This window comes from Scardinius erythrophthalmus (genome assembly GCF_964197995.2).
Source record: "Scardinius erythrophthalmus genome assembly, chromosome: 21".
Classification (NCBI taxonomy): Eukaryota; Metazoa; Chordata; class Actinopteri; order Cypriniformes; family Leuciscidae; genus Scardinius; species Scardinius erythrophthalmus.
In genome coordinates this window covers 26,848,019-26,862,324 of record NC_138241.1, presented here as the reverse complement: position 1 = coordinate 26,862,324, position 14,306 = coordinate 26,848,019, and the positions used below count along the sequence as shown (strand labels likewise).

At 36.3% G+C, this 14,306-nt stretch overlaps 3 protein-coding genes across 9 annotated transcripts; 1 reads left to right on the top strand and 2 right to left on the bottom strand.

Moving 5' to 3' along the window:
* Window positions 1-689: 689 nt before the first annotated feature.
* Window positions 690-3,711, bottom strand: prdx3 (peroxiredoxin 3). Its single transcript, XM_081350941.1, has 7 exons — window positions 3,581-3,711; window positions 2,944-3,061; window positions 2,716-2,857; window positions 2,355-2,490; window positions 1,969-2,072; window positions 1,642-1,807; window positions 690-1,356 (listed from the first exon to the last, which is right to left on the bottom strand). Exons 1-7 carry the CDS (start codon window positions 3,614-3,616, stop codon window positions 1,306-1,308), a joined length of 753 nt encoding a protein of 250 aa, XP_081207067.1. The 5' UTR covers window positions 3,617-3,711; the 3' UTR covers window positions 690-1,305.
* Window positions 3,712-4,383: 672 nt separating this feature from the next.
* On the top strand, window positions 4,384-9,222 carry sfxn4 (sideroflexin 4). Of its 3 annotated transcripts, XR_014029068.1 has the most exons (15): window positions 4,384-4,627; window positions 4,724-4,789; window positions 5,001-5,063; window positions 5,150-5,176; window positions 5,506-5,560; window positions 5,706-5,731; window positions 5,857-5,910; window positions 5,991-6,053; window positions 6,235-6,303; window positions 6,776-6,866; window positions 6,991-7,106; window positions 8,127-8,251; window positions 8,371-8,456; window positions 8,548-8,665; window positions 8,781-9,220. XR_014029068.1 is itself a non-coding variant. In XM_081350938.1 (14 exons), the coding sequence occupies exons 1-14, from the start codon at window positions 4,589-4,591 to the stop codon at window positions 8,856-8,858; spliced, it is 951 nt and encodes a 316-aa protein (XP_081207064.1). In that variant the 5' UTR covers window positions 4,384-4,588; the 3' UTR covers window positions 8,859-9,222. The 3 variants fall into 3 exon arrangements, 2 of the variants coding, with proteins under 2 accessions (XP_081207064.1, XP_081207065.1); XM_081350938.1 differs by lacking the exon at window positions 8,127-8,251 and having other exon boundaries at window positions 8,781-9,222; XM_081350939.1 differs by lacking the exon at window positions 8,127-8,251 and having other exon boundaries at window positions 4,467-4,627; window positions 4,738-4,789; window positions 8,781-9,222.
* Window positions 9,189-14,051, bottom strand: dennd10 (DENN domain containing 10). Of its 5 annotated transcripts, none has more exons than XR_014029064.1 (10): window positions 13,566-14,051; window positions 13,002-13,198; window positions 12,284-12,363; window positions 11,927-12,075; window positions 11,593-11,704; window positions 11,064-11,164; window positions 10,874-10,981; window positions 10,710-10,804; window positions 9,887-10,552; window positions 9,189-9,720 (listed from the first exon to the last, which is right to left on the bottom strand). XR_014029064.1 is itself a non-coding variant. In XM_081350937.1 (9 exons), exons 1-9 carry the CDS (start codon window positions 13,603-13,605, stop codon window positions 10,385-10,387), a joined length of 1,050 nt encoding a protein of 349 aa, XP_081207063.1. In that variant the 5' UTR covers window positions 13,606-14,051; the 3' UTR covers window positions 9,210-10,384. The 5 variants fall into 5 exon arrangements, 1 of the variants encoding a protein (XP_081207063.1); XR_014029065.1 differs by having other exon boundaries at window positions 9,210-9,720; window positions 9,893-10,552; XR_014029066.1 differs by having other exon boundaries at window positions 9,241-9,736.
* Window positions 14,052-14,306: the final 255 nt, after the last annotated feature.

The following is a 14,306-nucleotide window of genomic DNA, read 5'->3' as shown; positions in this document are numbered from 1 at the left end:
TAGAATAAACAAATGGTTTGACGGCAGCTTCATCTGTCTTCAACATACTGTGTTTCTAAAAACTTGGTCAAGAATCAGTCAAATTCTAGAGTTACTGAGATCAAAGTATTGCTGTATCGTTATTGTACGGTACCTTTTAGCAAGGAATTTAACTGCAGTGAACGGCCCTTAAATCCTGTCTCCCTGTCTTTGAACAATAATATAAAGCAGGATTTCTCAACCTTTTTAGTAACAAATGCATCGGTTTAAACTCTTGCGCTTACAAATGACAATTATTTGTTGTAACTAAAATTATGAACTACAGTGCTTAAGATTTTAATATATCCTAGGATCATTGTTTTGCTGAGATACTTAAGGTTCACCATGTAACTTTTTTTTGTTCAAAATTAACAAAAATGATTTAACAAAAGCGATTAAATTAATCAATACATCATCAATCCTTCTTCCAAAACGTGCTTTTTGTCTTACCCTGATTCACTATTTCTATTACAAGTATTTATTTTTTAGACCTGATGGGATGGTTTTTGTGGAAAATTGCGTATATAAGTCACTTTATCATGTCTGTAAATAGAGAAAAGTTGCTTTGGCTATTTGACGTGGGAGAGAAAAAAAAAGAAGCAGAACAGAGGAAAGTGCTGGCAAAAAGGGAACATGACACAGCTCATAATAAAATGAAAATCAACACTGGCTTGGCTTTTGCTACTCGACAAATGAGTAAGGAATTTTATTTAACAGATAAATTGCCATATGTAGCTCTCTAACAGAGTTCATTGTAAAGCATTATCTATTGCAAAGGCTCATATTCGTCCGCACAGTCACACAGAGCCGAAGCACAGCCAAAACAATGTTCTTTCCCGAAACGCATGCAGTTTTGTTTTATACAGCTAGAGAGAGCCAAAAATACCTTTAGGGTATAATATTTGAAAGTTGCCATGAAATCAAATTTGACCTTATTTATTTTCTTAATGCATGTTACTGGTTTTATTGTTAACAGTTCACCCAAGCATATATTTTTATAAAAACTCTTGTCCACACAATTTAAATGTCAACATTTCTTTGCTTATGTCATGAAGCCCTTCGGATATAAAGCATGTGCTATGGCAAAGAGACAAATTTAACAGTGCAGTTTTTAATTAGACAGCTTAACAACATAAATCAAAACAGATTACACTCCCTATTAACTGCCAACATACTGATACACGATGTCTATAAATAATTATATTTATTTTGGATATGGGTTTTGAACTTGTTTCAGTTAAGTGCTAAGATCTGCAGGATCAGACAGTACAAGTAGTTTTAGGGTTTTCAGTTGACCTTCTCAAAGTATTCCTTCGAGCCATCTGGAGTCGGCTTAATCTAAAATAAAATAAAAAGTCAATTACGTAAATTAAGTCAAAACAAAAGCAACAGACATTTCACACTATTATCTATGGCCGTGACAGACCTGCAGAGTTCATATCTGGCTTAAATACTACTCATTTACAATAATTAATGGGCAAGTTTGATGATTTTCAACCAGCTGGTTTTAAAAAATCGTGTGTACAAATTTACTAAAAGGTTTTAATCACTCATTCAGAAGCTTTTTATTCAGTATTTTATGCACCAACCACATATTATACAGTGTAATCATTTCGTACTTACCGTGGGTGACTTTGGGGTCCAGCTGGCAGGACAGACTTCACCATGGGTTTCCACAAACTGGAAGGCCTTGACCAGACGGATGGTTTCCTCAACAGAGCGTCCAACCGGCAGGTCATTTACACTCATGTGTCGGATCACTCCATTAGGATCAATAATGAAAAGACCCCTATAATGTGAAACATCATTTAGTGATGGATAATTTGCTAAAAAAGCTAACTATCCAGCTTAGCAATGCATGAAAACAAACATACAGATACAGGAAATAAAACAAATGTTTGAGAATGTCTAAAATAAAGTAATCCAAGTACATTGATTAAATGACGGTACCTTAAAGCAATTCCAGGACCCTCAAGCAGGACCCCATAGTCTCTGGACACTTGCTTTGTGAGATCAGCCAACAGAGGAATGTGGATTTTTCCTAATCCTCCACTCTAGACAAACCAGACTTTAGTTGGCAAGCTTAACAATTGGCATGAATTTGATGCTAGTTTCCCAATCCCTTGATCCTATTTAGAGAACTGAGAATGTATAGACCGTAATGTGCACAATGTCAATCGTTGCACTGTTTGAACAACCTGTATATGGTGTGTGTGTGTGTGTGTGTGTGTTTCATTTCAGCCAACTAATCAATAGGGCCTGGTAAACAATGCTTAAAGTTGACAACTGTATTTATCTGCAGTGTGTACACAGCATTTGTGAAGTTAAGTATAAACCTTTCTCGGGGTGTTGGTCCAGGCCAGGTGGGTAAAGTGAGAGTCCACAGAAACACCGACTACTTGACAGTTTACATCACGAAACTCATTGGCTTTGTCACTGAAGGCGATGATCTCTGTGGGGCAAACAAAAGTGCTGCCGAGTGGGCAGAAATAAAGAAGCATTAAAAAGCATAATCCTAGAGTGATGTACAAATGTAATTACAATTGAGATATTGTAGACAATCTTATGCATGAGTGAACGCTGTATTTCCACACTCCATAAAGGTTATTTAAAAATGATTAGTGTACTACACCAATGAACTTCCGTTAAATTGTGTTAAGAGTTTATTGTTAAGAAAATGTACAATGAAAAACTTACAAATCTAGTGGGTAAAAGAAAAGGACCAGGTATTTGCCCTTGAAGTCTTCTAGGCTGATCTCCTTGAACTCTCCATTGAGAACAGCAGTGCCTTTGAAATGTGGGGCCTGTTGAGTGACTGCAGGGGCCCATCTTGCAGTGGCTGATATTTACACACATGCATGATAGATTAGCAAAGATAATACTATATTTAATTAAGGGCAAAAACTCAACTCTTTTAAGACTTACTGATTGAGAAGCAAGCTTTTTGTGCAGCAATGCAAGCAAGGGATCGTGGGGCCCTGATCACTGATGGTCCATTGTGAGGGACCAAGACATTCAGTCCATTAACTGCAGCTCTTCTTGCCTGTTGTTAAAAGGAGGGGACATAGACGAAAGAGCCGTTATACAAATCATTTATCGCTTTTCAACAGATAGCACCATGCCCTAACATCGTGCACATCGCGTTCACATATCTCGAACTATACAGGCCCGCTTAATAAGAGGCGCTTTCCAAGAATACTGTAAAGTTACACTTTTGTGAACACATTTGTAGAGAGATTAGGTTTGTTTCAAAACTTTTATCTAACATAAACTGGCTAATTTTCACGTTAGGTTAAAAATCAAGTAATTTAAAACAAAAAGATCTGCACAAGCTACATGTACCAATTGTTTATTTATGGCAATTCTACTGACAGGGATTTGACGTGCACGTTGTATAAGCTGTTGTTAAAGGTTAAATACCGTGAAACGTATCTGCTAACCAAACGACGACTAAGAGTTTAACCAAATCACACTTGCACCTAATTGTAATTCAGCACTTGTTCCTCGTAATAATGTTTCGCAACAGAAATCTTATTTATCGCTATTGCTAAATGAAACTTACAGAAGTCCTGAGAAGTCTCCCGATGGTGGCTGCCATCTTGCTAATGTGCTCTGCTCAATGAATGCAGTGCGCAATAAAACACCTTGAGCATCAAAGCTGCGCACTAATTTTGCATTAGTTGCGCAGCACACGCACACCGATACAAGAAGCTGCTTAAAATAATTGTTTAATAATACAAATATATAATAGATAAATTGGTGCAGACACGAATTAAGGTTTGATAACTATAAAACCATGTAAAGCCTGACATAATAAATAAAAGTCCGAAAAATCGATTTAACACGATTTTTATATAGCCTATAAAAAAAGGTGTATGGATAATCAAGTGAATCTAAGTTGCTCTAGTAAATATACCCAGACACCAACAGGGGCATAAGGGCAACACATCTGGGATTCCAGAAGTGCAGTAGATGTGGTCGGGCTGTCTGGGTAGCGATTATTTCATTTACAAATTTTACAATTATGGAATTAATATTATTAAAGTTTTCACAGCATGAGACCACAGGTGGACATTTTTAGAATTATACTAAAACCTATAGGCTACTAAAACTATTAATCAGAGGAAGAAGGTATTTGTGTACAACAATTTTTTCAGCAAAGCCTGGACACGTTGATAATTTGCCTTAGAAATTCATGTAGAAATTCAAATATAAGATAGGTTTTGTAGGGTTAATTATATATATTCAAAGCAAATAATTATTTAATTTAAATGGAATTAATTTAATTAATTAATAGGTAAGCATGTGTCAAATAACAATACCTTCTGTCTTTTTACTTTTATTTGATGTCTCTTTAACGTTGTTGTTAGTGAAAAATTTGTCTTGAACATGCTGTAAAAATGACCCCTGATCATGCCGGAGTGTAATTGGATGATGTCTGAGCACGTGACATGCGGAAGCGTCGCAGACTTGAGCATGTCTCATCTGCGTGACCTACACAAGTTAAGCTTTGTTTAAGAATCACAAAATGAATTGGTAATGATTGTAGAACCGTCATTAAAAAGCTAAAATGGACCCCAACTTGCAGTACTGGCAAAACAATGGACAGGTACTTTCTTGAATATTTGTGTCATTTAAAAAAATTATATTTGTCTTGTTCATGAAAATTATTATATCAGCGACAAATAAATGAATCATTTTGCAGTCTTTTCTGAGCAGACTGCGTCTCTGGTTCAACATCCTCGACCCCCGTTATGTGTTGTCATCACAGGTGAGTAGCAGCAGCATAATCAGCACATGTAGCTATATACATACTGTAACATAAATCACATCAGGACTGTCAATTGCTTCTTATAGAATGCCTATATGAACAGTATCTCGCGCACTATGAGGAAAAGAACATTGTGATATGTGTCCCTTACATATAACAATGTTTACATTTAATAGATGACAACAAAATACATATTATGATTTTTCCTTAGGCTGATATTGAGGAGGCTCGGATACTACTTCAGAAAGAGGGAAATAAACAGAGAAATGAAAAAGTAGGCTGCACAATATGTTTAGTAGTTCATTCATTCATTCATTCATTCATTCATTCATTCATAACAATATTCCTATCTCTTTCTAGGTTGCTAATGCCTGGTTACTGTCTCTTGTAAGTGAATGAATTTACATTTTTCAAGTGAACATGACAAACCAGTATAGATATTCACTGATTCTGCAGACACAGGACAAAAGAGGCTACAGAACTGAAAGAATATATTAGTTTGTATCAATATGTTCAATGTAGCAATGAGTAGGACGGGACTTGATTTTGTCAACCGGGAATTGATTGGATGGTTGAGGTTTGCTATTACTGTAATCTCATGTGATTGCCCACCCTCATGCTGAAAAACACACCATCAGAGAGATATTATTTTGATTAATGATTTCATGGTGACTTTAACATTTTTTTTTGTCAATAATGTTGTTATACATTTTTAGTCTTCTGTCCATGCTGATACTGGAGCTGTAATCTCACCAGTGTTTCGTCCTCAAGGTATAATAACAAACTTGAGGGTTTGTGTTTTCTGTAATTTATGCACTTGAGATATTTCTTCATTTGTGTGAAGCAATTTGCATTCATCTGAATTGAAAATGTTCTTTTGCTTCTCTGATGACATCTACTTCTTTTTTGTTTTCAGGTTTTCTACCTATATCTGCTCCCTTGGTGAGTTTTTAATTTCAGAATGTGCTTACAATGTGCTGGAGGTGAGCAACTTAAAATGTTAATTAGCGAGTTGTGAGTTTTTATAATCCACAAATGAATATATCCACATATTTTTGTTTCCACAGGTTGTTGCAAGTTTAATACCCCACAAAGGCATTAAACATGCTTTGTTTTGGCAAGTAAGTACATTCTACATTTATGTCTTCATTTTTAGTTTTTTCTTATCAACTATACATTTTTGTGACAGTTTTTGCTATAGTTTTTGCTTCAGGCATACTGTGCAGGATTCAACCATTCTAACAGAAATGCAACAGCGACTAAGGTAAAGAATTATATTTTAAATAAAATTAAAAACTGCTTTGCTTAGCAAACTATTTTAACCACAGTGTTACATCCCAGGACGTATTTTCTTTTCTTTTGTGTAAGTGAGTAATAATAATAATAATAATAGTGTTCTGATACAGGATTTGAATTGTTATATTTATTTCACTTTTTTTGCTTAGGATAACACAACATCAATGAAGCAGTCAATTCTTATGGTTGGAACAGTTTCCTACTCAACAATTGCAGGGGTACGAGATATTTTTGTCACTGTCCTGTTTTCTCAGTCAATAAACCAGTTTCATCTGATGATTTTATGTTTGGAAATTGTTGACACAGGTGTGTGAAACTCATGAAACCTGTCAAGGTTCAAGGGTCATGTCCGGGTCATATTTCACCCCCTGAAATTAAAAGAAAGAAAAAAGATTATATTTAGTTTACAGAAAATTAAGCCTAATTTTGGACCATTCTGATTTTGAGCATTATTATTATTTTAATAATACACATAATACACATTATTGTGTATGACAATTAGGCACACATTTTCTCTAAATTATCATTAACATAATGCAAAAAATCATTTAATTCTCATTAAGGTTTTGTGAGGAAAGTTATAGATTTGTGTTTTTTTTCGACACATCATTTGTAGTATTTTAATAGTACAGATAAATATTTTCTTTTGATTTTGGGGTGAAATGAGACCTGGATATGCTCTCTTTTCAGGCTCTTCCACAGATTATACTCCAGCGTTTTAGACTCTTCAGTGCTGTGATTGAGACATTCTGTAGAACCTTGTTACCTATTCCTCTCTCAGGTAAGAACACCAATGTATATGCACTCCACCTAGCATATTTACCCAGTTATTTCATGCATATTCCTGATCTAAAGTCATAATCATAATACCATTGAAAGGTTTTGAGTCAAACGTGGTTTTCTAGCCTGTCTAGCTGCATTCAGTGTAATGGTGGTGAGAAGTGAAGAGTCCGAAAATGGAATACAAGTGTTTGATTCTAATGGGAATGCTGTCGGAGTCTCAAAGGAAGCTGGTTCCAAGGTGAGACTGAACCTTATTCCACCTAAGATCCTTATCATTAAATTACTTAAATATATACTGATGAGCCAAAACATGACCAGTCACAGGTGAAGTAAATCTCATTGATCATCTCCTAACAAGGCCAGATATTAAGGTCTGGCAGATTAGATGGATTCAGGAGAAATGACCAGGAATAAAGAATTTGACGAGGGCTAAATTGTTATGACAAGGCGACTGGGTCAGAGTATCTTTAAAAATTCAAGGCTGGTGTGTTGCTCCTGGTCAGCAGTGGTGAGAATTTACTAACAGTGGTCCGATGAGGGACAAACCACAAACAGGGTGTTGGGCGCCCTGGGCTCATCGGTGTGTGAGGGCAATGGAGGCTATCCTGTCTAGTCTGAGCCAACAGAAAGTCTACTGTGGGACAAGTCACACAAAACTTGAATGATGGTTATAGGGGGAGTGTGTCACAACGAACAGTGCACCAATCAGAGTGCCTATGATGACCCCTGTCCACAGTCGAAAGCACCTACACTGTGCACTCGAGCGTCAGAACTGGATCTTGGAGCAGTGGAAGAAGGTCGCCTTGTGAAGGTCGCGATGAGTCCCATTTTCTTTTACATCTCGTGGACGGCCGTGTACATGTGCACCGTTTGCTTGGGGAAGTGATTGCACCAGGATACACTGTGGGATGATGACAAGCCGGTGGACGGAGTGTGATGCTCTGGGTGATGTTCTGCTGGGAAACCCTGGGTCTGGCCATTCATGTGGACGTAAATTTGACACATGCCACCTAACTAAGCATTGTTGCTGACCAGGTACACCCCTTTATGACAATGGTGTTCCCCAGCGGAAGTGGCCTCTTTTAGCAGGATAATGCACCTTGCCACACTGCCCACATTGTTCTGGATTGGTTTGAGGAACATGATGAAGAATTCATGGTGTAGCCCTGGCCTCCAAATTCCCCAGATCTCAATCCAATTGTGGGATGTGCTGGACCAAAAAGTTCAATCCACAACAGCTCCACTTTGCAACCTACAGGACTTAAAGGATCTGCTGCTAACATCTTGGTGCCAGATACATCTTCAAGAGTCTTGTAGATTCCATGCCTCAGCAGGTCGGCGCTGTTTTGGCAGCACGTGGATGACCAACAGCATATTATGCAGGTGGTCATAATGTTTAGTCTCATCTGTGTATATTCTTTACATGTAATTGGTATTCAATGATGTCTCACATCTAATCATTCATGGATCATTTGGTTTCTACCATCATGTCTTGGTCTTAGGCCATAAAGGAAACAGCCCTCTCAAGAGCGGCTCTCTTTGGCACCACTGCAGCTGTTCCCAGTTTTCTGCTGGCTCTCCTTAAAAGGTACAAGTCAAAACCATCTGCTTTCTGTTTTACAATTTGATTCTTAAAAGTTTTGATTGTCTAAATGTAAAGTCTGCTGTCAATGTTTCAGGGCAAAGTTTGTCCAAAGAAACCCCATGATAATCGCTCCTGTTCGGCATGTCAGTACTGCCATTATTTTTGGCCTGATGATTCCTGTGTCCTTTAGTCTTTTTCCACAGTTTGGCAAGGTAACACACATTAGATAACTGATGTTTGTTAAATGTTAATGCGGATTCATTATATACATTTACCATTTTAATTTTAGAAATAAATTCAGACAAGCAACCTATTTTTTGTTTGCAGATAAAGAGGGAGAATTTAGAAGAGGAGTTTCAGTCACTTGAAAGTAATGGGGAACTGTTTTACCACAGAGGCCTGTAATGTTGCTATTGCAAACTTGCTTATTTGAGGGCGACTTTTATTGACAGGGTTTGCTGACATGAAATGACAATGGAAACAATAGAATATACTAAAAGTTCACTGCATTTCAACAAAAATTTTAAATGGTGTACATTAGAAGTATTAAAAACATACTTTTTTTTCCCCAAAGGATTTATTTAATTCTGTACTACTGCCTAATGACCACATTAAGTTGTACAGCTGTACAGGTTTGAATTCATATGAATTTAATAGCTAAATTCACTGCATTGAAATGGATTTTACTAAATAATAACACTTGAACAATTATACCCGTCCCTCACTCTGTTTGTTAGTGTCAATAAAATTTCTGTTGCCACTCATGTATACTTTATTTTGTTTATTTAATGATCACACATGCATTTAAAAAAGTATCCAAGGAAACAGCATTTTACAACTCTGAAAATTATCACAATGTTTAAGAATTTAGAGATTAACAGTTTGAACATCCTCTTTTTTTCAGTATATATTGCACCCAACACATTATCAGAAAATCTTCTATGATCTATTTAGGCACAGAGGATAGCCCTTGATAAAATGGATTTTCAGATTAATAAGGAGATTAAACATAAAACATATAAAGGAATGCTTAAGTCAATATTATGTGGAAATGCTAAATGTGGGAATGTGTTCCATCCCACAGGAATGACTTTGTATATTTAAATTAGAGTATATAATCATAAAAAGTACTCTTACAGGAATACACCTACAGATTATTAATTAACATCCTAACTTTATGATTAGGTTTTGGCACTCAATAGTTTTCAGTGGCTTTACATTCTGAATTTAATGGGACCCTCTAGAGCACAGGTATCAAACTCAGTTCCTGGAGAGCCACAGCCCTACACAGTTTTGTTCCAACCCTGCTTCAAGACACACACCTGCAGTTTTCAAATAAGCCTGAAGGACTTGATTAGCTGATCAGGTGTGTTTAATTAGGGTTGAAGCTAAACTCTGCAGGGCTGTGGCCCTCCAGGAACTGAGTTTGACACCCCTGCTCTAGAGCAATTCAATTTGTTTAATTGAACAATTACTATAACAGTATTATTATTTTACAGCTGAACAAATGTTAGGCATGAACTAGGCAACCGTCAGCCCTTTGCTATTGGTGTGCAATTATGAAATATTATAAAATTTCGAACAACATGCCAATACCTTGTAAATACTTGCAGATATATAAATATAAATTGTTCATTGGCTCAAGATCTAAGTGCTACCAAAAGGTTTGATTAATAATTATTTACCTCAAACCTGTGTTATTACTTAGAAATGTCACACTCGACATTCGTAATTGCACCCATCATGGTATAGCTATGTGTTGTAAATCTATATCTTTATATTTTCCTAATAAAACTTTTGTCCCATTTACAACCCTGATATTAGAGATTATCCAAATGTTACAATTCATTTTGTGATTCCACCTTGAAAGGTAAGTTCCTATCTCAGTGATTACTGTGAGGCATGCCAGTTGGATGAGATGCACTGATTGGTCAAATCTTCAAGAGTTGCTCAGCTGCAGCTAAGTGGAAGAGGAAGTTTTCAGTCGCTGGAGGGTAATGCCGCTGCTTCAGAGTCTCCAAAGTCAATTTGGAGTTGTCTGCTTCATCAGCAAGAGACATCAGATTACTGAGGATTTCTTTAGTTTTTACTGAAATATCCTGGAAACAGATTGAAAAATAAAAAAGGGGTTGGATTTAAACTACAGTGTCGCAGGATTTCCAAGTCTTGGAAAATTGAAATGCTTCAAAAGTAGATTGTGCTACAGCTATATGATGTTTCTTTACTAATACTTAGGACCTTCTTCTTATTACTTACCTTAATAACCTGTGCATCTGTGCGATCAATGTCCTCTGCAGCCTGGACTATGAAGTTGCCGATCTCTTTATGGAGTTTTCCCATAGCCATTGCCTCTGAAAAAAACAAGTGGTACTTGACAATTCTACTTAGTCTCTATCAATCTGTAAAGCAAAATCTCTCACCTTTGGCATTTTGTGAGACAGTGATCTCACTGTCTGGTAGATTTACATACACATCAAACAGGTCTGATCTGTCTCTGACTTCAGCATCGACAAACCCTGCAACATACCCTACAGAGAAAGTGAACAAGATTCATAAATATTGCAAGAGTGATGATAATAAATTGGGAGAAGGACCTGTTTTCCCTCGTACCTGTACACAGCTTGAGGTTTTCCAGCTCATTATTATCCATGTGAACAAAAGGGTGGAGTATGGACCAGTCTTTTCTATGCCATACTAGGCCAGGAAGAGCTCTGGTTTTAAAAAGAAAAACACATTTACCACTTCCAGCCTTTTTAGTGCATGGCGATTATCGTTAACATGTTCAAAAGTTTGGGGTCAGTAGGATTTATTTTGGTTTTCTTCTTGAAATAAATTAATCAATCAATCTAAGACCCCAATGGTTGACCGTTTATCCTTACATGATGTGCAGAAAGAAAGAAATAGAACCATAAGCACCTGCTGCTCTTTGTTACAGCACCACAGGACATAAACACTAAGATACTTAAATTCAATGTGACATGCGGTTTTCAACATATTTTACTTCCATACTCTGACATTTCTAGTTTGAATTAATGTACGTCAATGAATCATGCACAATGCGATTAGGAATATAAATAGTCAACTTTGATTTCATGTTAACTTAATGATCATGTTGTGCAATGAAAATTTCCATGGTTACCTTGTGAACTCCAGCAGCGCCTCAATCCGTGGGTGATAGACCACCACTCTTTTTTTCAGCATTAGTGCTGTGTAAAGGATGATGGTCTCCATACCAAATTGTGACACAACATCTAAAATAAAGATGGAATATCACATGAAGTCTTAAATATAGCAAACTGGATACCACACATAAATGTTTTACAGAATGCTTTCTTGAAAGATTTCTCAAATAACAACCATGGAGCAAATGGCTATGGTACCAAAAATAAACATCAGATGATTTTAGCAGTTCATTTCTGGCTTCATGTTGCCATAAGTGCTTGTAATGTTCATTTTAAAGGTGCACCCCTAACCTTTTAAGGAGCCAGCCAGGTAGGCCTTCCTGACGTCAAAATCTTTGATAAGGAAGGAACCGTTCTCATCACTCTGGCATATCCCTTTGGTCAGAACAGCAATGTAGCCTTCCATCATCTTCAGAGGACTTCCATGTTTAATATACATCCTGAGCAAAAACAATGTTAAAGATGCAACATCACAAACACACAAAAACTTGGTGTATGTCCTTAAAAATGACTTAATGACATACAAAAGATGCTCACTGAAAGTAATAATGCTAATTGACCAATTATTTAAACTCAAAACAAAAATCTACACTCAAGCGGGAACCTCTATGTTGCGCACTAAATGGTTTTTACTTAAATTAAACCTACCTGCACAGAACTCTACTGAATGCAGCATATTTTTCAGGGTTGAAGTCCTTAGCTGTGACAACTATTGAGAAATGTGTCACCTTTGAATGAAATTGAGCAGTCAGTTAGCAAGCCGGCATGATTCTGATCATTTATTTAGATTAAAAATAAGTACCATCTGTCTACAAAGCATTCAGCACTTACGGTGAAAGGCATGTAATGAGATATACTAAGTTGTCAGATTTGTCACAAAAGCAGCTATAATTGCAATATATTATAGCAGTGCTTCTCCAAGCCCCCCTATTGTCCACGACAATATTCAAACAATATATACCCCTAGTTATATAGCCCTAGTTTTGTTTTTTAAAAATATATAAAGGTTTTTTACAAGATTGGGAACAGTTTTAAAGGAAACAAACAGTTGTTGAGAGGGTAAATATTAGTGCTGTCAAATCGATTAATCGCATCTAACATTAAAGTTTGTGTTTACATAATATGTGTGTATGTGTATATATTATTACATTTATAGCCTATATATATATATATATATATATATATATATATATATATATATATATTGGTGTGTGTTCATGTCCATGTAGATGAATTAAGTCATTCATTCAGGTTTGGCATGACATAAAAGATGGGTAAATAAACAAATTGTTCATTTTACGTTATTTGAGCACAGGTTTGTAAGCTTTCAGGATAGCAGTGGTGTCCTAATCATGAAGTCTGGTACCTTTTTAAGCGCAGTTGGCTCCTGAACCTCAACAGTGGTGATGTAGTACCAGGTTCTGCAGTACTGTCCGAACACAAACGTGTGCAGCACCCGATTGTCCAACGTCAGGCAACATTTTCTCAACAGAACCTCTCGCAGATCAGCACCAATGGAAGGATAGCACCAAACCCAAAGCGTGTCTGCATTTACATCTTTCTCTGTGAATGGGGGACAAATTAAATTACCGACAAAATAATCATTATTCTATAACTAAAGGGACAGTTTTCCCAAAAGTATCCTGTCATATGGCCTTTTTCTTCTGCAGAAAACAAAATAAGATGTTAGACTCAGTCACCATTTCCTTTCACTGCTTCCATTTCCACAAAATGAAAGTGAATAGTGACTGACAAAAAGTGCTGTCACTCTGCCTAACAACTCCTTGTGTTTTCTTTAAGGAAAAAAAAAAAGCATTCTGGTTGGGAAAAATATGAGGGCGAGTAAGCTACTACAGAACTTTTTTGAGGGGTGAACTAATGCATACAATGTACATACAAATGTTATATTTTCCCGTTATTTCGATCTTACCAATAAGTCCAAGACTCAGCATCAGGTCAGATGTAGCCATATTCCATTCCTTATCCACGTTAATCTGTTTCTAATAGTTTAATGATTTATAAACAGATATGTCGACAGCAGTTTGGATAGCAGATGAAAATGTTTTTCAGAGCGAATAGACATAACCCATTGACAAATATGCCGGGACAGTATATCCAAAAAAAAAAAAAAAAAAAAAATTAAAATGCCAAAACGGTTCTCCTTGCTAAATAGATGTTGGTGTTGAATCCAGCTGCAGTTTTCTTTTGAAAGCCTAGCGTTACGAATTATCAATTAGTTTCTAGTACATCAGTGTAGGTGAATCAGATGTTGAATTGCAATAATTCCGGCGAGTATGTGTATCAAAGAAATATAAAGATGAAAACGATATAAACATAAAATGAAAAGTTATCAAGAACAGTGAATCTCCACTACTGGTCAAGTGACCAACATGCCTTCTTCCGGGTTTAATTCTCTGAGTTCAACCAAAATATTCAGAAACATATTGCCATCTAGTGTGTTGGTGCGTTTAAAGTTCAAACACAATAAATCCCAGCAGGATTTAAATAGAAACATAAAAACTATAGTAAGCTATTATAGGCGTGCTAAATTATACATTTTCAAATAATCTTTAAATGTCACAAAACTTGGAGCAACTATACAGGTGTTCCTCAGATTCAATGTCCAAATTAAACCTTATACAAACCTTAAACCATGTATAAATATCATTAA